Here is a 26,451-nt window from a genome sequence, read left to right as displayed (position 1 = left end):
GAGGGACAGAATCACAAAGAACAGCAGTAATACAAGTTTGTGTCCTGCTTGAGGAGTTTCTTCCAAAGACACACGTACTGGACTGTACTAAGTCACTTTGCGTAACTGTTCCCTGGTTTTGTAAAACCTAAGATGCTCCTGGCTGCTTTAAGTGACAGGAGATAGCAATTTAATTCTAAATTAAGGTTTGAGTCTTTTGCATGCAGGGGGGTGTTGCAGGTAAATTAATAAGAGAAGTCACCATTGTGGGGTTAGCTAAAAGGGTTTTACTAATAAATGAAGATCAAATGATAATTAATTGATGATAATTGAAAATAAATGGTAATTGAATGATTACTAACCAGTAATTGAATGTTAATTAAACAGTGATTTGACAGTGATTTAAATTATGATTCAAACAATAATTTAGACTAGTCAAACACTCTACTACTTACTGCACTCATAATAATTAAGCTATAGCTGGATATATCTAAAAATGCTGCTAGCATACAATATGCTTTTAGGCCTAATGTAAGATGTTGCTTATAAATATCAGATGCTGGGTAAGGGGGTCTCTCAACCTCAAGGAGTAACCTTGAGAGGCATCCCTGCTCAAGGGGGAGATTATCGCCAAGCAGTGACAGGAGAGCTCAGTGGGCTACAGGTATTTATAGCATAAAGTGATTGACTTGTAGTCAGACCCCTTTTTGGTGTATGTACAGTTGTAGCAGGTTCAGTTTTGTCTAGTCCCAGCTCAGGCTAGTAATTTAGCTCCTGAAAAGACATGGCCTGAATTCCTTAGTTCCTGAGAAGATATGGCCTAGCATAGCTCTCAGTGTTTGCACTGCAGGGCTGATTTCAGTCAGACCTACTTATCAGTGATGCCTGAAGCAAAGTACTGTTCACTCAATCAGAGTGGGTGCATCCATCACACGGGATCTTATTTAAAAAAATAAAAATATTGAGACTACCAGTGGTATCAGCCTTGCATAAAAGAATTGACAGTTGTGCCCTCTTAGGTTGGTGTCTGCATCTAACAGGGCACAGAGATATTGGAACACTGCACTGGGAGAATGTTTTTCTCAAACTGATATGCTTGCCTTAGGCAGAGTAACCTTTGTTCCTTATAGCCCCCCTCCCTCACATAAAATCACGGGATTTTCCTCACAGGAGGCTAAATAGACAGGGGTCTGTTATTAGACCACTTGGTGAAGGAATGCCTTCCCAAAAGGAAATGGCTTATCTGGCTGTGTGGTAATGAAACTCTTGGGGAGTGTGCAATGTGCTAATTGGATGGCATGATAATTGCTACCACAGGTGTAAGAGCTAGGAGCTCTTGCTGCTCAAGCAATAAATAGGCAGCTGGAGAGTTGTGGATGAAGAACAAATTATGATGGGTTTTTTTCTGTCCAGAAAGAAAGAATGAAAGATGATGGAGCAACAATAGAAAAAAAAGACCCCAGGAGTAACACGATACAAAGCTAAGGAGAATATTCATTCTTGTCTTTAATTACCATTTTTTATGAAGTATAAGTGAGGCTGAGAAGAGGGAAAGGATTGTTAGCACAGGCAAAACCTTGAAGCTATCTGGAAACCAGTATATGATATGAGAATGGGGGAAAAGAACAGGATAGGAACAGACACGGGTACCATCCCAAGTGATTTTATGAACTGTGGCATGTCCAACCTCATTTCATTTCCTCAGCTCCTTCCTACCTTGCAGACCCTATTCTACATAAAAGGCTAAGAGGAGGCTGCTAGGATTTTTATTTTCGAAACTGTGTATTTAATAGTCTTGCAACTGTGTGCCCTAACTAATTGCTGTGAGCTGTGGCTACCCTGTCCTTTGGCCAGCTACCCGTGCCTAGTCCTGTTTTTGTGGCAATTCTCATCCCATCCCTAGCCAGCAAAGGGATCGGCAAGCCTGGAGATGCTTTTGTTCATAACGGGGTGCTCTGGCTGCAGGCACTGGGCAGTCTCTCAACCATGTAGGCAAAGGAGGAGTAAGGATTTACAGACCAGGAAAGGGAGCAAACAAGATTCTGGGGAAAAAGTAACAGGCGTGATTGGTCCACGTGGAATGAGAAGAAATGATCAGCTTGAAAAAGTGTTGTTTTAAAGATACTGGACTTCTGGAAGAAGGAATGGAGTAGAAACAGAAAGGTAAGTTAAATATTGTTTCTTCTTCATAATTAGATGCTTATGTTAAACGTCTGGGAAAGGGAAACTGGTGGTGGAGAGAAAAGATATTGTAGTTTGAGAGGAAGGAACAATGGATTTTCTCAGTATTCCCAGCATCTACCCTAATTCTGTATTTTCCTCAAGGCCACGGAAATCATTCTAAGCTTCCACGAGGTAAGGTCTACTTGGTCTAGAGCAAAAACCTGACGTACGACACCAGATCTGTAAAAAGCACTTATCTGCTCTCCGGTGCCTAGCGCTTCTAGTGACACGCTTCTCCCCCGGTTGGCTCTCCTACAGCTCGGTGTTAAAATTCCCCGCCTGCCGCTCCTCCCGAGCTGTCGCCCCACCCCTTCCCGTGGGTGCGTGGCTGCGTGACCGCCCCGCTCCCGCCGTGGGCCGCAGCCGCTGCCGACTCCCCCCCCTCACCTCCCCTCACCTCCCCTCACCGGCTGAGGCGCGGCCGCGCGCATGCGGCGGGCGGGGCGGGGGGGGAGCCGAGGCGCCACGTGAGGGGCGGGCGGCAGGGCGCCATGGCGCGGGGAGGGGCGGCCGCCGGGATCCCGGATCTCACCGGGGCGGCGGCGGGGCGGCCGGCGGCAGCCGCGGCGATGTCTTCCATCGCCTCTTACGAGAGCCTGGTGCACGCCGTCTCCGGGGCGGTGGTGAGCGAGCGGGCTGCCGGGTGGGGGGGGTTGGGGGGGTCTCGGCGGCGGCGGCCGTTGGCCGTGACGGGTCCGAGGGGGCGGGCGGAGCAACCGCGCCGGTTCTGAGGAGGCCGCGGGATCGCCTGAAGTCTGTCTTTGGCTGAGGGGGGGGCGGCCTGGGTGGGTGGAGGCGGGAGGGCCCTGCAGGGATGGGGTTACCCGGCTGTGGGTCGGAGGAGCCACCCGGGGGTGGTCGTGCCGCAGCCCTTCACAGGCCCAGGAGGAGGGTCTGGGGCGAGGGCACCCTGGCACCGAGTCCAGCCCGTGCGAGCAAAGCCCTCCTCTGCTTGTCACTGGTTTTGGGTGTGGGGTTGGATAAACCTCGGGGCTGTCTCTCGTCCTGGGCAGCTGGAGGTTCTTCTGAGCCCGAGAGGAGCGGCAGGGGTGCTCCCTTAGAAAGTGAGCGCGGAAGCACCTGAAGTTGGGCATCAAATTAACTGTGAAAACTTAAGCCTTCCAGAAGTTAAGGTGGAGAGGGACTGCGCTTCAGCCGCGTAACGTAAGAGCTGTACAGTGCGTCTGCATTCTGCGATTGTCTCATAAATACTCCAAAGGGTGAGGCAATTCCTAGGTGTTAAAACATAAAGCAAGTGCAGTGCAGCTAGAGGAGGTTTGTATAGGTTCTTGAAGTAAATTTTTCATACGATACTGGTAAATCAAAAAGTAGTGTTTAGTTTCTGTAGATTTCCTAGTATGCCCAGCCTATGAATAAATGAGTGCTAGCTCTGTAAATAGCAAATCTGCCTTGTATTTCCAACACATTAAGAATTTTAGCGCGATATAGCACGTTGGATTGGGCATACTGGTGGTTTTCATGCAATCTGATGCAGCTTTACTCTTAGATTATTCCAGACTGGCAAGAACACCTAAATGTATATTTTAGCAATTGCTGATCTACTGTTCTGGCAAGACTTCTTCTAATTTGAGTTCTTAAAAGAACTCATAATGTCTTCTACAGGATGAAAGTCACTAAGTGTTATTGAACAATAAAGGCTTATTCTAAAAGGAAAACATGACTTTAAAGAGTGTTTTGTCTTTATTGTAAATAAATGCGGGATTATTTTTTGCTCTTTACAGTGTTTTAATTCTGCTTATTTAAAGCATCAAAGGCAATGAGGATTTTTTTTCACTGTCAGGAAATGAAACTCTCAAATTACCTTGTTATTGAAATACTGCTTGCTCTCCTTTTGCAGTCTTGTACAGAAGTTGGTCATATTTTCTAGCCGTCACTGTTAGCTTCTCACTCTCACATACAGGTCACTATAATCAAGCTGTGCTCCTGAACAAAGTTGTGGTATGAACTGAACTTAGAAATCTAACCATAAACTTAAAACTTGTAAAGAAACGGTGTCTCAGGTCCCTTGGTAGTGTTAATTAAGTTAATAGAAATTTCCTGTTGTATTTGAAGATGCTTGTATCTCAGCAGTGATGTTGGTATGAAGGAAGACAAAACTTTTTGGAGCTGTTGGACACTTTTGTACCGTTGTGAATTCTACTTGCTGTCACTAATGTTCATATCCAATTTAAAGCTCAGGAGCAATAATTTTTTCTTTTTTTTGACTTCTTTCTTACTGCCTTATGCTGGAAACATTGATATTTTTTTTGTTATAGTAAATATGCACTCATTGATCTAGCAATTTCTGTCTGCTGCTTGTAGCATATACATTTTGGCAAGATTTTTGACATGGGTACCAGCTGTTCTGATACTCTCACCATTTGTTTAAATTATTACGAAGTGTGCTCATGTGCAGATGTGATGAAAGAATTAAAAAGAAAAAAACAACCAATCCACATACCTGTGCTGATGTAATGAGTCAGAAGAACATGTCAGATGACAAGTTGGTAATTTTTGTTTCTGTGCTAATATAGTGAAAGTTTGTAAATCTTCTAGGCTACCTGGTCAAACCTGAGATAAATGAATAGTTTTGGGAGCAGCAAAAAAAATCAGTGCTTGATTTCCTGTGAACTTTAATTGAATTACATAAGTATTCTTTAACTCTGCATATAGCTGTATAAAGTGACTTTCTGGTTACAAAAGCTGTAGGAATGAGACTACCATAGCAGTATTATGGCAGTAGTCAAGCTGCTTTGTTTGACTTTGAATGGTGGCTGACAACGTAATTATTTGTTATATTTTAAATTTTCAATCATTACTATTTTTTAGAAAACCAAACTTTAGGCTGTGGTCCTGCATGCCTCTCCTTGGCTGCAGTCACCTCCGGCCATTTGTTCTGGCCACTTGCTGCCACCTCTTGGCTACTGCACAGTTGTTTAGATGGTGCTGCGGTTGATCAGGGAACTGATCGGACTGAAGAAGCAGCCCAGTGGAAAAAGTTATTTTCCAGCCAGGTTGGTTTCCTTGTCTGCATCATCATGTAAGTGCCCCCAAAGTTATGCCCCTAGAACAGAGGAGGCAGGGATGCAGACACAGTTGACCAAGAGCTGGGATCGCTTAAGCCAGTTTATACCTGTCGTAGTGATTATTGCAGTGATAGCATGACTTGACTTGGTGAGCTGCCGAGATTCAGTTCTGGCCAGGAGGTGGTGGGAAGGCAGAGAGTGAAGCCTCACCCTTTCAGCAGTACAGGGTCCTACGTTTCCTGCAATCAGTAATACGAGTTACTTTCCCTGCTGCTCTCAAGTGCAATTCAGTAAGGAATCTGAGCCCACCTCAGGGGGTTTTGTTGCTGGCCAAAGGGCTGGTCTGGCTCATCCCTCTCCTTTCCCTTACTTCTAGCCATGAAATCCTGTCTCCTCCATATGATGCTTCCATCAGTCTCCTTGCCATATAGTTGAGTTGTTCCGTTTATAAACTCAGGAGGAAAGTAACTGGTTTTCTGAGTTTATTTCCCTCAGTTTAGCAAAAGGAGGGGAGAGGGTACAAATTACTTGATTAATTACAATTAGATCAACTGAGGTACCTCGTGGCATTCTGTTGAGCTATAGCTTTACATATGTTTTAAGCCAGTTTGAGCCTGTAAGTCTTATTGTGTTGGGAATGGTCCAAAGCTGCGCCAGGGCAGGTTTAGCCTGGACATTAGGAAGCATTTCTTTACTGAGAGGGTGGTCAGATACTGGAACAAGCTTTCTAGAGAGGTGGTTGATGCCCCATCCCTGTCAGCGTTTAAGAGGCATTAGGACAATGCCCTTAATAATATGCTTTAACTTTTAGCCAGCCCTGAAGTGGTCATGCAGTTGGACTAGGTCGTTGTAGGTTTATATACAGAATATTCTGTTCTGTACCTTGTGTCCACCCATTTGTCCTGTGTGCCAGTACCCCAACTATTTCAGGGTGGTTTTTTTTCTGATTTTGAGTTCAAGTGTCTGTGTTGCTGTATGGTGGATAGCATTGAGAGTAGAATTCAGGATAATTCTCACTTTGGGAGGACAGAAGCAGGATCAGGTGAGCAGGGGAAAGCTGGAACTTGTAATGACTGTTCAGTCTTGTGGTTGTTTTGTGCATGGATGTGTCTAACTGTGTTTTGAGGTTGGCTTCAGAGTTGCTGTAATGCAGCAGTCACTAGGAGGTATATTTTGGCTCTTTTTGGTACTTCTTTTTGTGCTGGCACTAGCCTTCTAACTGAAATATATTTTTTGTAAATTTTCAGTCAGAGGGGTTCATTAATCCTACTCACTGTGCCACTGTGTACACACAGTAGGTACCGAGGATGAGCAGACACAGAAGTACCTGGGAGAGGAGAACCAACCCTTTTGGCTAAAGCCCAAACTAAATGGGTTAAAATAACCAAGTAATTATGGCCAAGTGTTTCGTTTCATCTGCTACCTGGTGTTATGAAAACTAGAGAAACTTAAGTCTTGTTAAGACTTCAACCAAGAGTTGTCTTAGTGAGGAACCACCACCTGAAAAATAATCCTCTGTTGCTGATTGTAGAGAAAGGTCCAAGCAGCCTGCTCAGGAGCTGAAGTGTTTCCAGAGGCAAAGCTCGCTTAAATGTATGGCATGACATTGCCCTAGAAAAGTTCAAGTCAGACTTTGCTTTAAACACCATGCTTGTGTGACTTGTGACCTTCCCACCGTTTAAACAGTTTGCATGCCTACTAACGTAAGAGTACCACAGCTTTAGCAGCCACTTAATGTATTTAACAATATGGCAGAGTGTTATCAGGTTTACACCAAGCCAGGGTCTTTGAGTTAGATATCAAATAACTAGGTGGAAAGAGAGAGAACAGCTGCTCGATAAGGACATTTGCAAATACTGTATTTAACCTTCCTGTAAAGGAGAGTGGCTGCTGGCTTTTCCATTTAAGGCTTTAATGGTTGGATTGCACAGGAAGTGAGGAGAGTGCTGGATTCACAAGAAGGGAACCTGGTGACATGTAGGTCATGATTTAATTCATCATATGTAATTCATGCTATGGGATGTCTTGGTAGGCAGATCTTTATTGCCTTAATTGGAATTTAGTACAGTGCTAGACTAAGTCTTGAAAAACCTGTACTATCAGTTTTTTAATGAACAAAAGTTTCTGGGTTATTTTTTTCTTAAGTCAAAACAATGTTATTGTAGCACAACGGTTGCTTGTGTGATAGTCATCATTGGGTTTTGTGGGTGTTTTTTGGTTTGGTTTGTTCTTTTTAACTAGAAATTGTGTAGTGAAACTAATGGGAGATAGAGAAAGTGTGATATATTTATGTCTTCTGATGCCCACTTTATCTGCTTTCAGACTTCAACAACTTCCTCTTTGGGCACAAAGCTTCTAATGGTTTTCATTTTAGCTTGATCTAATACAAGTGAAAAAAAGTAGTTTGTAAACATGGGACCAAAACCCATGTAAAATAGACATTGTTATTTATGGAGTTTCTGGGTGAGAAGTGAAGGGCTACACAGAGTCTGGCAGGCATCTGTACAAGCAACTGATACACTATATAGCCAGTTTATTTTGTTTTTCAGGGCAGTATGACTGCAATGACTGTATTTTTTCCTTTGGATACAGCTAGGCTTAGACTTCAGGGTAAGTGTCAAACTCTAGTTTCTTTGTACGGTGGTGTTTCTGTTCATCTTGGCTTGGACACTTCTACGGGTGGTTGTAGGGGGACCTATCTTGCATGAACAGGAATCTTACCTGTGTAACACTAACACCATTTAATCACTAACATCAATCTTCCAGCTGAAGGTAATTCTCCCTTTTGAAAGTATTGGGCAACCTTTTAATTGGGTGAAAAGGCTGTGTGATCTGTGGCCAGACATGGCTTTTAAATGGTTATCTAAGACCAAAAAGAAAAATAAAGATGTGAGGTTACACAGGATTACATTTGTGTGTTACTGCTTTTGGCTGCTGAGAACACTACAAAACACAGGGGCAATATAATGAAAAACTAACCTAGAATTACTCCAGGTAATGGTTTAAAGTGAAAAGTCAGGGTTAGAACTGGGAGTAGGAACATCCAGTATTTACAAAATATGTATCTGGGTATAAATTTTGTTGTTCTAACGCTCTATCTTCTAATCAAAAGTCACAGAATTGTCATGCGTTTTAGTGCTGTGACTAAAGTTCTGTTCAGAACTAGAGGGAGATCATCAGCCAGGTTGTCAGAAATATGTGGCTGAGAAATGAACACCGTATCGCTGTTGAGCAGCTTTCAGTGTAGGAAGGGACAGTGTTTTGCTAAGGTTTCGCTGTCTGCAGATTAACTGTAAGAGGTTGCTCAGCTAGTGGTGCTGGTCTGGAGTCCAAGGAACAATTTTGAGAGCAGTTAGGCAGGCCCAATTCTAGTCTCTTACCTAAGGGGAAAATTACCTTCAATTTGTGTCACAACTGTCAGGTTAGGACTTGGTAGCTGCAGATACTCTGGTGCACAACAGAACCTGCTAGTCTGGGGAGGAATAAGAAAAGGAAGTAGCCTTACCTAGCAAATGAAAATAAGGAGATGTTTTCTGGAATTGCTGCAGAAATAGTGAATGTCTGTCCTTTATGAGGAAGAATAAACGTGCTTTTCTAGAGTATGTTCAGAATAGGAATGAAAAGGTCTGGAAAGTGAATGCTAAAAATCAGAATAATTTAAAAAGTTTGATTCTTCTGTTTTCCAGTTGATGAGAAGCGGAAGTCTAAGACAACACCAGCAGTCCTGTTGGAAATAATTAAAGAAGAAGGCCTGTGAGTAGATACTAATTTTCTGCTTGTCTTCATGTAGTCAAGCTCTAAAACTAATTTGAATTTGCTTTTAAAGCAGAATGGTTAGCCTGTATCTGTGTGGACAAATTCTTACTTTGAACTAAAATGTCTCCATATAAGTGTGGTATGACTTGCATAATCGTATGTGTTCATCTTTAGCTAGTTGGGATTAACTTCCTTGAGCACCTTATGCAATCGATCTGTTCAGTGATGTAACTGTGCCCCCATTAGCGAAGTATCTGTGCCTCCTCAGAAATGCAGGTTTGTACACAAACGTACCTTCCTGTACCTGATAAACCAGCTGCTTCTGCCTGGATTATTGGGTGTGTCCATTTCTCATAACCAAGATGAAACTCTTAAGCAGCTGAGCCACTTTTCAACAGTAGAATTGGAACATGTTTCCCAGCTGGAAGTCTTTTTTTCCTCCTAAGCATGTGGAAGTACACAAGTGACTTTATGCTGGTAAGATTCAAGATCTATCTAAAAGCAGTTATCTTTCAGCAATGCTGTGCTTTAGTATTTGCCACACAATCTGAGCTGAGCTGGTTGGGAAAAACAGTTATACGTGTGTCCTCATTACAGGTATTTTCCTAAGTGAATCCCTGGAACTCTTTGGTAGACCAGAACTTCCAGAACATTTGAAGTTGACAGAAGTTTAGCTTGGCCAATGTTTTGCCACCTTTGAACTTGAGCAGTTGGCAGTTGTATGCATGAATACTTGTCAGGCAGTTGGTGATCCCTTTTGTTCACATCCCATCATTACTTTTGACACGAGTGTGGCAAATAAACTTCAGTTTAAAAAAAAAAAAAAAGGGAAAAAATAGAAAGTGGAGAGACTTCAAAAGTGGTCATCCTGCTGTTCCTGCGAAACAGAAAAATGGGTAATTCTGGCAAGAGGGGAACATTGTTTCTTCCAAAAGTATTGGGAAGGCCTGGCTAAGCAATGATGATAGTTTTAGAGACTTGTCTGGAATAATAAAAAAAAATGCAAACAACAACAAATCTGAAATGTGATGAGAGATCATGAACATTTTGTTCACGTTAGTTTGTAGATTGTTGTCTCATATTACACTTTTGTGAGACTGCTTTTCTCATCTAGATAAAGCAAATAGGTTTAGCTAATGGACTTTCTGTAGAAGGTTATCAAACAGCTTTGCTTTCTTCTCTGTACTTTCTTATCCAGCACGTAAGAGATAGGTGATGCAAAAATTGTTTTAATTCTAGTCATAACTAACTGTATAGGTGGTTAATTTGTAATTGTGACTGTATGGTTAGCAGCTAACCCTGTAACTTCAGAAACAGTCTTAGTAATGTCGTATATTCCAAACTACATGGGAGGGAGAAGCTCTTGATGTGTCTGAGATGAAAAACTATCATTTACATCATAAGAACAGTCAGATGCTGCATTTTACTGGCCTTGCATCTTATGGTCTCCTTCTTGGGGATTCTTGTATTCTGTGTATTCCCAATATTTAATGAATACTAAAGAGCCTCCGTGATTCCTGCTAGTTGTTGAGGAGATTTCTTATGTTTGGAACATGATACCAGTTCTCTACCTGTCCTGTGCAGCTTCAGTGAAGGTGTGTATCATTATATTTTTTTAATGTATTGTAGAACATGCTGGGGGATGTAGGGCAGCTGCTGAGGTGTCCCTGTTTTACAGGCTCATCCTGCCTGTCAGAGAAGGGAGCTGTGTTAGTCAGCTGTTTTGAAATCATTTATTAATCAAGATAGATTCGGATGATACACAATGATAATTACTCACAACACATAAACAATAAGATAGCTGTGAATCATAAGGGGGTATTCAGTTTTTCATCTGTGATTAATCTAGTTAAATTTAAGTAGGTAATGCCTTTTTCTCACTCACCTGACTGATTTGCTCTAGACTTTATGGCAAGGTATTTATTAGAAATTCCTCCCACCTGCATATCTCATGTCTTAAGTTGTATCCTTTGGAAAACTCTCTTTGGTGGAGTATATAAATTTCAGTAACTAGTCTTCCATTTTTAAATTTTATTTGAGAATCTGGACATACTTTTTTTTTTTTTTTTCTTTCTCAGTCTAGTTTTTTTTTAATTTTGTATTGAAGGAATAGTTCTCTTTTTTTTTTTTTAGCTATGTTAATCATTGCTTTGTTTCCTTGGAGATGTGAGCATCCCTTTACTGGAGTACTATCTTTTGTATTGGACTGACAACTGTTTCTCAACAAAGATGAGAATTCTTCTCATGGCTTAGTATATTTTACTATATGGTTTGAACAGACTGTATCAGTCTGTATGCTAACATATATACTTCAAATATATATTCATCCCCTGGATGTTTGTAGTTCATTGCTGGCTCTTGGTAGAGAGCAAATATGGTGGCAATACTCACTTTTGGAGTGAGTGAGCCCCAGGCTTCCCACTATAAATATATTGTACCTCTGCAGCTCCTTTTCAATAGAATTATACCTGGTCACTATAATTTATAAATATAAGTGCTTTTTTTTTTTTTTTTTATGCTACAGTCAGGATTTTAGTATGGTTTGTTACCATTAATTATTAAGATGTATCTAGTTAGTACTGTATGTAGGTTACAGTATTGTATCTCTGGGACCCTGCACCAACATGTGAAATCAACCAGATCACATAAATACTTTGCTGATCCTTACCATGATTTTTTCCTCTCTGTTAGGTTGGCACCATATCGAGGATGGTTCCCTGTTATCTCCAGCCTTTGCTGCTCCAATTTTGTTTACTTTTATACATTTAATAGTCTTAAAGCTCTCTGGGTCAAAGGTCAGCATTCAACCACTGGAAAAGACTTGGTTCTTGGGGTTGTTGCAGGTAATACTTAATACATTTTTGATGAAATTGAGATTTTAAAATTTTTTTTTAGTGTATTCTACCTAATGCTTTTCATTATGAAGTCCACTGGAGGTTACATGGAGTGCTTACACCTCCCACTATATGCAGACCTGCTTCGTTGTACAGCTCTGCTCTTCTGTGCATAAACTGTTCCTGTTGTGAATTCTGGTGCAAAGCACAGTGCTGTTGTGGTCTAGTATTTTATTTGTGTCTGATGTGTTTACCATGGTATCGAAGAATCATCACTTAGGTCTTGAAGACAAGTGGCAGGGAGAGGTGATTTTTTTTTTTTTCAGAGGAAAAGATATATGTCAATTTTGAAATATTTCCAATTATGGTAAGTAAGAGTTTTTAATGTAAGCATTTGGGTGTCTGTTTTCAGACTTGTTTTTGGGTTGTCACCTGAAACTGACAGTAAGTCCCTAGATACATGCAGATCCAGTGGGACTATATGTTTTTTTTCATCCCTTCCTCTCATGTGGATGCTACAGTGACTTCTTTGAAGGGATGATGACATTACTGGATTTTCTAAATAATCCAATGTGAAAAATAACCCCTCTGTGCTTGTGTTTGCCAGTAATATTCTGCAGGAACAATTGCTTATGCAACCACATTGAAACAAGCTGATTTTTAAAAAAACCTGCAAAAAAGTCCTGTGACTTTTTTTGGGGTGTGGAAGTGGGGTAGGTAGAGAAAGGCTTTTTGTTTACTTTTTGCTATTTTCTTGTACTTTCAGTGTAGGCACAATGAATGGTTGAATAGTTGGGGGGGAAGGAAGGAAATTCTTAAGTTGGCTTTATCAGTGGGGTCAAATTCCATATAATTACATTCTAGATCAAAGGCAACAGGATAACAAGGGTAACAGTTTATCAGTTAAATGGCTAGCTCTTCTCAGTTTCAGTAGTTTATATCCTTATAATGGAATAATATCTGGTGTAAATTTAAAAATTCCACTTAATGTGTTTACTAATTCTTCTTACCTGTCTCATTCCTACTGCTGATAGCAAATACAGATTGGAGAAATGCATTAAAAAATAAATACTTTACAGTCTGGAAAAGAAAGTTTTATGACTTTTCCTTTAACTGAGTCTGAGTGAAAAAATACAACTAGACTGTCCTCTAACCTGTTGCTCCTTAATGTAATCACACTGATTTTAGTTGAGAGAGATTAATGTTGTTTGCCTTTTCTAGCACTTGATTTTGCTCAAAACTTAATTTGAGAGGTGACTGTAGTCCTTATGAAAGATACTGAAATACAGTTATGTTTATAATCTGCTTTTCTGAATTCTCTTAAAGGGAAAGAAAACGAGCAAACAGGCACGACATAGGTAGTAAAGTTTCACCTTTTTCAGATTTAATGTTCTTGCTAGTGATATAGTGTGTCCATCTCAATATAACTGAATAATTCAGTCTGTCACTCAGAGTCCTGCCAAAACAACTGATGTAGAAGCAATTGCTAATTTCTGTGATGCAGAAATATTAATGGGAAAGATCAGAAGCTTGTTTTTACATAGTTACTTCAGAGTAATTCTCTGGGTCCTTACTGAACAGGCAACACCTGTACTGGGTGATTGCAGAAGTCACTTAATCCTTCTCCCTCTTAGTTTAGAACTGTATTTTGCAATACCTCTTTGTTGCAGCCTTATGTATGCATACCTATTCCTCTTCCCATATCCTAATTTCTGATACTCAACTTTCAAGCTTTGCCGTTCGAGTTTGTTACTCTCTAATCTCTTGCCACTTTTAAGCCTTACTTAAAATATTTTCAGAATCCTGTGTTTTTGACCTTAAGTGTACTTAGTGAATTTAGAAGCTAGATATTCTCATTCTTTTGGCAGTTTAGAAGCTCTCTTCTGGTAATCAAGCTGGATGCATTCATCTGTTTTGATCTCTCCTTGTAAAATAATCCTTCTAACCTTATCACTCTGTGTTTCTTTCTGAAAGTAGGCAGGCAGCAAGTTGTCATGGAGTGAAGTAGGGCATGAAAGAGTAGAGTATCTTGTGCTCCAGTGTGGTGTAGTATGCAGCAAAATAACAAGTTCACTTGAGATTCCTTCAACATGTTCATATTTGTTGTGTTTTGTTGTTTGGGCTGGGGGTGATTGTTTGGTTTTTGGTTTTTTTTTTTTTTTTTTTTTTTTTTTGTTCATGGTTGTTTGTTTTGGCTTTTTTTTTTTTTTTCCAGTTTTGGGGAGGAGTAGCAGAAATACCTTCCAACTGCATGCAGTCTGCTAACAACTAATTCATGGTGGGGATGTTGGGGGGATACCTGAGGTAGCTCATTACAAATTACCAGTTTACTTTTGCCATATGCTATGTTAATTTTTTTTTTTCCCCTCTTCCTACCAGTAACTTCAGTAGCGTGTGAATCAAGGTAATAGGGGATAAGAAAACATTTGAAATCATCTTCTGGTTCTTGTTAATTTTCTTTGTGCTGTGTTTTGCCATAGGTGTAGTGAATGTACTCTTGACCACTCCCCTTTGGGTAGTGAACACACGTCTGAAGCTGCAGGGAGCAAAATTTAGAAATGAAGACATTGTACCAACCAATTATAAAGGCATAATAGGTAAGTACTTGTTATAGTCTTCAACCAAAGAGAAGTTCATTAAATTAAATATATCAGGGACTCTGAAGTTTGAAGACTTTTATTAATGTAACCAATTTCACCATGGAATCTCTATGCTTCCCTACTTCCCTATCACTTTGCAGTCTTTGAGTTTTACAGGAAACTGGACTTGCCCATTTCTGATGGTAATTAAGAGTTTGTAGCGTGCACACCTGTAACTAAAATACCTTTTGCAAAGGTGGGTATCTTATCATACAAATACTGGAGTAGTAGTGAGCCCAGTGAGATGGTAGCTGAGAGTCTGAGCATAGACAGACAATCTGCAAGTTAAACTTCACTCACGTTAATCTCTTAATCACCCACATGTTCAGGCTGTCTTCCTTTTAAAAATAAATAAGTAAATAAATATTGTTTTCATTTTCAATAAGGTTTAGAAGACCTGAATGTTGATGCTGTGCTTGTACTAAAAAAGAATGTGGGGTGTTTGTGTAGATGTGACCATTTCTGTTAACGGTGATGTGAGCAAGAACCTCCTTTTTAACTTCCAGATTAGAATGGACAATAAATTCACATCAAAGACTGCAGTGGATTTCTATACATTTTGACTATTAGGCTTTAAGTGTAACTTATCTTCTACAGTCAGAATTTTGTACTAAAAATTTTAATGATTCTTTTTTTTTTTTTTTTCCAACTTCCTTCTCAGATGCTTTTCATCAGATAATACGAGATGAAGGAGTCTTAGCTTTATGGAATGGTACTTTCCCCTCTTTGCTGCTGGTCTTCAATCCTGCCATACAGTTCATGTTTTACGAAGGCTTTAAACGGAAGCTTTTGAAAAAGCAGCTGCAAGTGAGTATGTTTTGAGGCCAAGTGTCATGCTCTGTTGTAAGACAGGTTCTTTGACATGTGTTACTTGAGCAAATTCAGAAATGTAGGTTTGGGTTTGGTTCTTGTGTTTTTGAGGGGTTTTTTTAGTTAGTGTATCTTCTAAAAAAGATCCATCATCGTGAAGTGAGACATGAATCTTTCATGTCCCTAGGGAAGATATTCCTGTGATTAATTTCTCTTCCTGTAAAAATTAAAATTACCTCTTGTCCACATTTGTTTAGATTTGTTCACAGGTCTTGATTTAAAGTAGAGGTTTCAATTTTAATACCTGTTTTATAACGATGTACAGACTGTTTTGAAGTCACCTCAGTCCTTTTTCCAGTAAAGCTAGTATATTGAGACTTTGAATTATCACAGATTTTTCTGGACCATGTCATTTTAATAACACTTTTATCCTGAAGTCCTCAATTATTCAGTATCCTTTTTCCAAGGATGGACACTAGAATTGAACATAGCATTGCATCCCTACCTCCCTGATTCTCTGAATAGAAGCAGAATTGTTTTTCTGTCCCTGCTTTATAGTCCCCTTCTTTTTATTCTTTTTTTTTTCCTCTGTATCAGATACAGGATCTCACATGAACTCATGTTCCTTTCATGTTCTAGCAAATTGAAAAGCGTTTGTGTGACATTCTAGGATAATGTCATAACATATATGTTTAAGCTGCAGTGCTTTGCTGTTCATCTGTGACTTTATAATGCATTTGTCTGCATTAAAATGTTAGATTGTATCAATATGTTACAAAGCCATCTTGTTTTTCCTCAAGACAGTGAAATTATTTTTACATGAGATTTTGCATCATAAATGAGGCCTGGGGTTTTCTACCATATTTAGTCAATACTGCAGCTGTAGCACTCTGTGCCTGATGGATCTATCCAGTTACATTATAGACAATACATTTTTTTTCAGTGATGAGCTGAGCCTCCCTCTGCATTGTTATTTGCGTGTTGGCTAATTGCTATATTTATTTCTTGTGTTTATTTTAAATTTCTTAGTTCTAACTTAAATTAAGGCATGTTTTGTCCATGATTAGTGGACAGGGAATTTCCCCCCCCCCCCCCCCCCCCCCAAGAATGGTAATTTTTATTTTGGATAACATTTTTCCTCCTATTTGATCTTTTCCTGATTGTTTTAAGTATATCAGATTGACACTTTTAAGATGTGCATGTGTGTGCATATTTCTGATTGCAATCAGCATCTTTTGCAAATTTGGAGCATGTTTTGATATGGGCACCTACTTATTTTCAGTGATTAATTCACACTGCTAGACCGAGATGCACTGTAATCAGCTTAGGCTATAACAGTGTATTTGTGCATCGTGAAACATCGTGGGCTTTGGAGGTGAGGATGGGCTTCCAGCAGGTGTTCTTAACGAACAGGGGTTGTGATTTTTAGCCTGTGTTACCAAGGCTAAAATTTTGCCTGATAACGTAGTGAGTACGTCTCAGGATTATAGAGTTATGTTCAAGGGGTCTGTCACTGTCACCTTTTCACAAGTGTCATGTGACTTTTTAGTTTAGATGTTGCAAAAGCTGAAATGCTTATTGACTGATGGTATGTTTAAATGCTACTTCCCTATCTTTTGTCTGCCCTTGGTGCTTTGAATCAGTCTAGTTGTATGGCTTTATCTCCACTGTGCTTTAGTAACCTACTTGTAGTGAGAAATGCAAAAGCTTGTGAGCAGGTAGAAGTTACAAATAAACTTTAGTTTGTGGGAAAGTAAGTTGGTTGAACTGTATCTCTTTAAAATGAGAAGACCCAGACCCTTCATGAAATCTTTATGCCAAAGATACTTAGATGACCTGGTGGATGGTACCAGTATAGGATCCCCAAACACATATGGGTAACTGGCTGTTTTGCTACTATGTGGAAGTAATGTTCTTTATCTGTTGAACAGCTCACATCTTTGGATGCTTTTGTCATTGGTGCGATAGCCAAAGCAGTTGCCACCACCCTCACTTACCCTCTGCAGACAGTACAGTCAATTCTGCGGGTAAGTAATAGTGTTTCATTTCAGGGTAATTGCCTCTGATTTGTTCTGAATGATGTAAGCCTTGTTCATATGATGTGTTTTTCTTTGTGTTAAGGAACACATCTTTTCGGGAGCTCCTTTTGCACAGTGCAGGTCACTGATAATGATGCCTCTCTCCTATGATCCTGGACACATTCTGATAGAACTTGGGTATTACTGGTGCACATTTGTTTCGAGTAGCTGGTAGGATTGATGACATAATGCAATGATAGTATCTCATAAAAGCTGATGCACCATACTGCTTTAAGGCACTATAAAAATGTAGATTTACTTTTTGGAATATAAATAGAAAATGTGTCAAGTGGGAAGTTAAAATTAAATCCTCTAAACCCAGTCTGTTTCCAGATGACCTAGGGTAATCCAAAAAAAACTCTATTCCTAGGTTTCATTTTATTCGGATGATGGCCTGACCTTGTTGGTAGCCAGAATGTGATTCATCGGGGGAAGCTGAGCTCCCTCATAAATAGTATCTTTAACCACTTGCCTGGCCCTGTATACTGCTTGTAGTGGTAATGGAAACACTTGCATTTTTTCTTGCTTGCAGTTTGTATGTTGGATAATGCTGCTACCTTCAGTATGTACCAATGTTGTTCTAATATCGAAATAAGGCAAAGATGAGGATATGGGGGGCAGAGAAGAAACCTGACCACAGCTAAGCAAGCATACTGTACTTTAATTTCTGTGCTTTTTAATCTATTTTTGTAAGTTGTTTCTTGATTATTTTTGTAAGAGTTAAATATTAATAAATGTTTCCACATGAAATATAGTGTTATTTTCCTAGGTAAGGAGAAACCCTAACCTCCGTGTATGGTAGAGCCGTTATATGTGTTCTAAACCTTGTATAAATTTGGAGAATTAGTTGAATTATTGAATGTGAGCCTTCCATGCTAAGGATAATCACTTTTCAGACTTGTCTAATAGGGGCTTTTTATTGTTAGTTGTTGTTGTGGTTTGAGCCCAGAGGGCAACTGAGCACCACTCAGGCATTCACTCACCCCTTCCACCTTGGGAATGGGAAGGAGAAAATAAAGTAAAAAGATTGGGAATTGAGATAAGGACTCACCCATTATGGTCAAGGGACAACAGACAGAATTATTAGGGGAAGAAAAAAAGAACATCAGTTTAATTCGAACACTAACAACAACACTACTTAACAGACAGAGTAGAACAGTGAGAAGCATTACCACATTTTAAAAACACCTTCCACCCATCTGCCCCTTTTTCCTGTTCTCATCTCTGCTCCTGATTTCTCTACCTCCTCCCTCCCAGCAGTGCAGAGGGCAGGGAATACAGGGTGCGGTCAGCCCTGCTGCTTCTTTCTCTGCAGGGCGGGGACAAGACACTCCTTGCATTCTTCCCCTGCTCCAGAATGGTTCCCCTCTCAGGGGCTCCTCCACAGGCTTCAGGATCTGCTCCACTGTGGACCTCCACGGGTGGCAGGGGGTGGAATGTGTGCACCAGTACACCTTCCCCCTTCCTCCTCCTTTCTTCCACTGACCTCGGTGTTTGCATAGGTGTCCTATCCTTGTAACTCCTCCTCACAAGTCCCACTGCTCTCAGGTTCCCCTTCTTAAATACATTATCGCAGAGGTGCAGCCACAGTTGCTAATTGGCTCAGCCTTGGCCAGAGGTGGGTCCAACTTAGAGACGGGGGAGCTTCAGGAAGCTCCTCACAGGGGGCCACCACTGTAGCCCCTTCCCCTTCTGCCAAAAACCTCTGCCACGTGCACAAACTTAGTATAATTGTTCATCTGGAAAAAGTGATTTTCATCCAAGTTTTATAATTATTTTAGTTTTTCTTCTCTCTAATTAGAGTGGACTAAATGTCTTTTGATTTTTGGTAGCCTGTAAAAAGACAGTTTGCATGCTATATTTCAAACCAACAGGACTTGAATATATTTACTGTGTGGTTGCTGCTACCCTGAAAATACAGTAGACAGAACTTCTGTTTCTGTGTGGCTTTCTACTTCACCACCCTAATAATGCACAGAATGGCATCTGCCTTGTTGTGTCAGCAGTCATCTTTTCTGAAGTTTTTATAGCTTGATCAGCTGAGCTCGTGCCTTCATTCATTGTCTTACCCTGTTTTAACAGCCTGGACACATTTCAGGAGTTAAACTAGCAGCACTGACTTCTATTACTGAAGTGACAGATACAGAAAACCATTTGAGCAAATACAGCTTTGGTTGGAACAGTTGCGACACATCATGGTTTAACCCCAGCCAGCAACTGAGCCCCACACAGCCTCTTGCTTGCTCTCCCCAGGTGGGATGGGGTGGAGAATCAGAAGGGTAAAAGTGAGAAAACGCTTGGATTGAGGTAAAGATGATTTAATAGGTAAAGCAAAAGCTGTGCATGCAAGCAAAGCAAAACAAGGAATTCATTCACCACTTCCCATCGGCAGGCAGGTGCTCAGCCATCCCCAGGACAGCTGGGCTCCATCAGGTGTAACGGTGACTTGGGAAGGCAAATGCCATAACTCCAAATGTCCCCCCCTTCCTTCTTCTTCCCCCAACTGTATATGCTGAGCATGATGTCTTATGCTATGGAATATCCCTTTGGTCCGTTGGGGTCAGCTGTCCCAGCTGTGTCCCCTCCGAACTTCTTGTGCACCCCCCGGGCCTCCGTGCTGGTGGGGTGGTGTGAGAGGCAGAAGAGGCCTTGGCTCTGTGTAAGTGCTGCTCAGCTGTAACTAAAACATCCCTGTGTTATCAACACAAATCCAGAGCACAGCCCCATGCTAGCTGCAGTGAAGAAAATTAACTCTATCCCAGCCAAAACCAGCACCCAACATCAGTCTTTCTAATTTGTGATGCGTTTTCTGCTAATGTGAAGGAGAACTGGAAGGAAAGTTGGAGTGCTCTATTTTAGCCTTGGCATTGCACAGCAGTGCAGTTTTCATGGAGCTACATCAATATAACAGCTTCAACTCTCGTTCCTTTCCATGGTTGCTATAGAAATGGTTACAGTCTTGTGACTATTACTTCACGTTTCAACTGTCTCCTTTTGGCTTTCTGAGCAAAATTCTTCTGTCTCTTGTTGACAGTGTCATTCTTTAAAAAAAGGGGCAGCTCTGGGACGTTGTGCTGCCAGTTTGATGTGCTAAACAGCTCCTGCTTACTGCTCACCTTAGCTGAAGTCAACTAGTTCACCTCTGGCTTGCCTGAGCAGTGATGAGTTGCCTTTCTGCAGTGGCAATGGGATTTTTCTCACAGTGGCCCGCTGTGAAATAAAGTGGTCTATGTGCTTCTTCTCAGTGCCAATCAATCCTCTCCCATGATGATGGGGAATAGAAGGACCCTATGTTTAGTTCTGCAGTCACTACGGATGACTTATTTTCCCTTGCTCTGTGAAAGAAGTAATAACCAGAAGCCCTGCACGCTTCTGGTGAGAACAGCAGGAAGATGCATCTGCGATACCTGCGCTGCCTAGTTCAAACTTGCACTACGTCTTAATGTGTCTTCTGATCTAAAGCTAGCATTGTTCTATTTGATGAAGTTTTTGTCACTCACACTGAGTGATGTTAAAAATAAGTTATGAATAAAGGTTTAGTATTTTCAGAAATAACTTTCTGCTTGAAGTATACTTTGTATAGTTCTGAGGTTTTGGAAACAATTTTAGCAGATTTACACACAAGCTAGTACATGTTTGATATAATTCATAGAAACTTATACATCATAGTTAAGTTCTGTCATCAAAGTAGAAGTACCAGACTCTTCAGTCTTAAACTTTTAGAAACTTACTATTGTTTGAAAGTTATTAGGGTTCTTTGTAATGAAGTCTCCACACCTTTCCTTTCAGTTTTTTGGCAAAGCACTCTTCTTGCTTCGACATAATGAACAGTTACCCTTTGTAACTGATAGTGGTAAGCAGCTTCCAGCCTTGCCATTTAGTATGTCTGCCTCCTTTTCAGCCATTAAAAATACATGGTACTGATGTTACTCATTATGCAGTGAAACTGTTCTTTAGCCTGTGTGTTGGTAAACACTGGATAAATGGCCTCTGGAGAAATAGCAATACTGTTAATGCTGTTAATGATCCTGGGTGAAAAAGTTATCTTTAAAACTCAAGCCTATTTCCTCTAGTGTGGAGAATGCTAGTCCATTTGGAAAATCTGCTGCAGCAATCAGTGAAGTATTGGCGTCCTAGGGAGAAATGAACTTTTTTTTTCCCCCTTTGATGACCTTTGTTTGCAGTATGAAAGTGGTCCGATTGTGGAGAAAAGAGGAGAAGGAAGCACCTAATTTTGGTGTAGTGTGGAAGCCTATGAGTAATTTGGGCAGTGACTGGCATTGCAACTTGGAACCTAATTAACAATTTTTTTGGGGTGTGTCTGAGTCTTCGACAATAATCCTTAACATTGATTTATCAGTATCAAATGAGTTAGTTGCTGATGAGAAGATTGTGGATTGTGAATATGTATTTGGCTAATAAAATTTCCAATAGGGTTCTGTTACTGCTGTTTCCATCTGAGTTCTTAAGACATTTAGCAAAGGGACCTGTGTCATCTTGGTATTTTCCTGTAATTTCTGAGCTGCCTAAATCTGTTTGCATACTCTATCTACTGTCAGTGGTAATTTCTTATGCCTAAGAAGTAGCAGGTGCCAGAGTAAGTTCTGGGAGAAGCTTGTCCACAGGCAGTTGCTCCAGTTCACCTTTCTTAGCACAGAACCATAATTCAGGCTTCAAAAGCTGTTTGTCCATGTTGTTATAAATACAAGTGTGGCAACCCTTGCATATTAATAATTCATAGTTACAGCTTGCTAACAGTACTGTTGATCTGTATCAGATAAGAGTATCAATGAATGCTAGAAAAGGAGTTGTTGAAATTGCTGTTTTAACTCTGAGACATGAAATTACAGCAGCATGCCTGCTGAAAAACAGGCTGGGAATAAGCAAATGCAGTGAGTAAAAGAGAAGTCTTATTTAGGCTAGGTAGATGGATCAAACAATTTTGAATTCTTCCACAGCAGTTCACATGTAATTGTTTTGCTCCATGACCATTGCTGGGTAGATAAATTTGGGGCTCAACTATGCAATCTCAGTGTAATAATGGTTTGCACTGGCTTTGAATCTTTGTTAAATGGAAGCTGAGCAAGCCAGAAAAAACTTGCTTTGAATGTCGTATCCCTACTAAGGCTCTGCAAATTATGCTTTTCAGATCTTGAAAACTGTTTCCTCCAGAGCAACTGAAAGAGGGCAAATATGGGCATCTGTGACACTTTCTTCGAATCCATCTTAAAACCAAAACATATTATTGTAGCATATATTATTTTAATGTTTGCTGTGTGTAAAATTCAGTTGTTTGAGCTTTGGCCTCAGTTCTTCACTGATTACTAATATAACCTGAAAAATGTTAAAAGAGGTTTAAGATAGGCTCTCTACATTCTACACATGTTGAGTTCTCTGACTAGCACCATGGGGAAATAGTAAAACAAAATGTTTTTTTTTTTTCAGTTTGGACGCCACAGGTTGAACCCAGAGAACCGAACACTAGGCAGTCTTAGAAATGTTCTTTACCTTCTTCAACAGAGAGTGAGGTGAGCTTTCCATTTTTTTTTTTTTTTTTTTTGTTTAACATGACATAGAAGACTTGAGTATTACTAATATGTTGAAAATGTTGCTGGATCTGACTTGTTTTGTTTTGTCTCCCTTAAAGTTGCCTTTTGAGGCAGCCTGTTTTTTCTAATGTATTGCAGAATAAGTACACAGAACGAAATTCTCTTAAATACTTGTACAGTAAGCAATATCAAGGATATCTATGGATACCAATTCATTCACCTCTTATCTTAAAAATAAGCAAGTTTCTTGCACAAAAGACTTAACTTTCTGCAAATTTTTTCTCTTTAAAATATTATTCAACATAGCTGACACTCGAGATCAAGAATGAATTTAAGATTCTTACAGTTGTCGTTAACTTATGGTATTAATTCTTTGTAATGTACTGAATTACTTATAGAAGGCTATTCACACTTGTTTTCTTTTTTTTTTTTTTTTTTTGTTTTTTTTTTTTCCTCCTTAGGCGTTTTGGATTAATGGGACTCTACAAAGGCCTTGAAGCAAAGCTTCTGCAAACAGTCCTTACTGCTGCTCTTATGTTTCTAGTGTATGAGAAGCTGACTGCTGCAACCTTCACAGTCATGGGATTAAAGCATTCACGCAGACATTGAAAAAGGAACCTATGCCAAAGATTATGGGGTCTAGAAAACACATTCTATTTCAGAGACCAGGCTGGGTAACAAAGGGTCCTCACTTTCTCTATTTCTCTTTCTTTTTAGCCACCTTCATCTCCATTATTTGGAGAAATTTGGAATACACTCTATAGGACCTGTTGCCATGAATTCAGGGATTAGCCCATTCCCTGCTTTTCTGTGGACTCACTGTGTTAAGAAACAAAACAGAGACCTCATTTAAGCACTTGATATGAAATTGTAACTACTATATAATTTAGTTGACTTTCTTGGCAAGAATGAGTATCTCTCACTATGCTTTCTTGATTTTCCTCCAATCATCCTCAACTATTCTTCTATTTTTATCTTCTGTCAGCAGCTGGTGGGTCTGGTGTCATGTTATTTTTCTTGACTTGTGTTTATGTCACTTCATATTTGGTTTGTTAAAATAATTCATAAAGAACATAATTTTTGACCTAGCTTTCTTTTAACTTCAAGTATGTTTGTGGCACAGAGTGATAGGATATTGCCTGGTGGTGAGATTTCTGAACTGCTAGAGCGTACATTACCTGTGAGTAGGCACTCTGCCTTTTTGAGTCCACCTGTTTTGAATCTTGAAAATTTTGAATGCAGATACTGGCTAGATAGGAGGAGCATAACCTCTTGTTTTTTCAAGCTGAGTAGCTCAGACTGCTTCAAGAAAATGGACTTGCTACACAGAAATACATGAAGTTCTGTAACCCCATTCCTTGTGAGAATATGTGAATTCATGCTTCTCATGCAGACAGGGAGCACTACCCTATGCTTCAGAAGTGGTATGCCCTCTCAGAAATGTGCTTTAACTATTTTTCCACTGATCTTCCCAGACGCTTTCCTGACCATAAAGCGTAAAGGTCATAACTGTTGTCCCAGTTAATGTAAGTGTATATGTTCTTTTTGCATATTTTTGTTCAGTAGTGCTAGGCATAAAATCCAAATAAATCCTACTGTGTCCATCATTAAGTTTGCAGCAGGATTGTTCTGAAGAACAGTTTTATATTTGAAGTATTGAGAAATTCCATGGTAGTTTAATACCAGGAATGTCTAGGAGAAGAATTAAGTGCTGCAGGAAATATGTTACTGAATTGCTAAATGACATCCTTTTTTAAGTCTCAATAGAGTTGATTCTGAGTATGAAATGGGAATGCAATTCTGCAGATAATGCTGTCTTTTGAACAAGAATAAAAACCTTTACACTGACTGCTTCTTTTAAGAGTATGGGGAGTATACAAGAAAAATGCTCTTAATTCAATGCTGGATGCTTTTCAGTCCAATTTTGATTTACATATGACAACTAAGAATGAAAAAACATAATGAGTTGTAATTATATTCTGATAGATGACATGACATTTAATGAAAGACTTATAGATCTCACCACTGGAAAAGAAACATTCTGAGAATTTCAGTGAAAATAATCTTCTGACTGGAATAAGTGATCCTGTGGAAAGATAGTCTGCTGTCTTTTTGGTATTTTTAATAGGAAATTCTTAATCAGTAGTATGGCTTTTGATAAGCTGCCTCACTTTGAAATTCCTGCTGTCAGAATAATTGTGGGGAAGCTGAGAGGCTGTTGGCTTTATGCAAATGCAAAGTGGTTCTCATGCCACTTTGGCTGAAATCTGCGTGGCTGCTAGAAGCTTTAGTTCAGTGTCTCAGATTTTTCTGGGCTGTGGCATGAAGGAACAATTCCTACAAATGCAGAAATATTTTTCTAGTTGCTATACTTGTCAGAAGAAAGGAAATGCTTGCTTGCTTGCTATCTAGCCAAAAAATACATGCCTACCAGCCAGTGTGGTTTCATAGGGATAAAGAAGTATCTAATTTTTGCAAAAAAGCTGCATACAGATCAACTGTGTAGAGAAGAGTGCTGGTGGCCTTGGCTGTGCATGTGTTACCATTAAACCCGGAGTAAACATTTTGCACTAAACTCTCTACTTGGCTCGGCTGACCAGTTGTTAAAATGAAAGTTTCATAAAGGGATGAAAACAAAAGCTGTTGAAGCTGGGAGCATCTTCAGTCTCCTTTTAGTGATGTGCCTATGCTATTCTAAACATTTTTTGCTCCTACATTTTGCAGTATTGATTTAGACATTAGACTGAATTCACTGAAAGACTACTTAACCTCATGTGACTGAGCGAAACTAGAGATGGTTGAGGAATTGTTCAGTCATTTGTTCAATCAGCAGGCAAACCTTCATGTTACAGGTGGTTCCTCTGCCTAAGTTTTCTCAGGCGTGGTTTGAACAGATGATGACATTTCTGTTAGAATTGCTAAAATTATTTCAAGCTTCAAAGGCATATGTGAGTATCTTTGAGATTAAAAAAGCATAATTTATTGGATCAAACTATGAAAGGCAGCATTTCTAATCTTGGTACTAAAGTTCTAAGTGACTCAGGGTAGATAAATACTGTTCAGAAATAAAACGAAAATACAGAAATTTTACTCTATTTTAAAATACAGTTACATAAATTATTATTGATGTCCCCCTCACAAGCAAATGTGTACCTTCAGGAAGCATTGTAAAGACATTATTTGGCTAATCTGGCTCTGTAGTTAGATCATTTCAATGAAAAATAACAGTTGTAGGAGAACTAATGACACATTGCTGTCACAAACAGCACAAAACATACCATTTAGACAAAAGCGATTCCTAATCAATGTGGTTTTGGCATTTGAAGCTAGAGATGGAGACAAGAGCATGAGGTGGTGTGGCACAAGAAGCTCTACAAAGAAGTACTTGCAATGAAAGCCTCGAGTCTGGGATTACAGTTGCCAGTGCACTGCATTTCCACTGCGTGGTCAGGATGAAACTGCATGTTCCAGCCAAAAAAATTGTGTCAGTTCGCTTCTAGAGAACTTAACAGGAAATATTTTCATCTTGAAGTGAAAAGCAGACACGTTCTCTCTTC

The 26,451-nt window shown here is 39.9% G+C and overlaps 1 protein-coding gene across 1 annotated transcript; it reads left to right on the top strand.

Moving 5' to 3' along the window:
• The first annotated feature begins 2,691 nt into the window (after nucleotides 1–2,691).
• SLC25A17 (solute carrier family 25 member 17) lies at nucleotides 2,692–24,742 on the top strand. The gene is made up of 9 exons (XM_032996849.2): nucleotides 2,692–2,825; nucleotides 7,778–7,838; nucleotides 8,915–8,981; nucleotides 11,676–11,827; nucleotides 14,299–14,415; nucleotides 15,119–15,264; nucleotides 17,199–17,294; nucleotides 22,791–22,873; nucleotides 23,356–24,742. Exons 1-9 carry the CDS (start codon nucleotides 2,694–2,696, stop codon nucleotides 23,501–23,503), a joined length of 1,002 nt encoding a protein of 333 aa, XP_032852740.2. The 5' UTR covers nucleotides 2,692–2,693; the 3' UTR covers nucleotides 23,504–24,742.
• The last annotated feature ends 1,709 nt before the right edge of the window (nucleotides 24,743–26,451 follow it).

The sequence above is a fragment of the Tyto alba genome, unplaced genomic scaffold, assembly GCF_018691265.1.
Source record: "Tyto alba isolate M040663 unplaced genomic scaffold, T.alba_DEE_v4.0 Super-Scaffold_2, whole genome shotgun sequence".
Lineage (NCBI taxonomy): Eukaryota > Metazoa > Chordata > Aves > Strigiformes > Tytonidae > Tyto > Tyto alba.
Note: the sequence above shows the minus strand (reverse complement) of the source record. Positions and strands in the feature narration are given on the sequence as shown.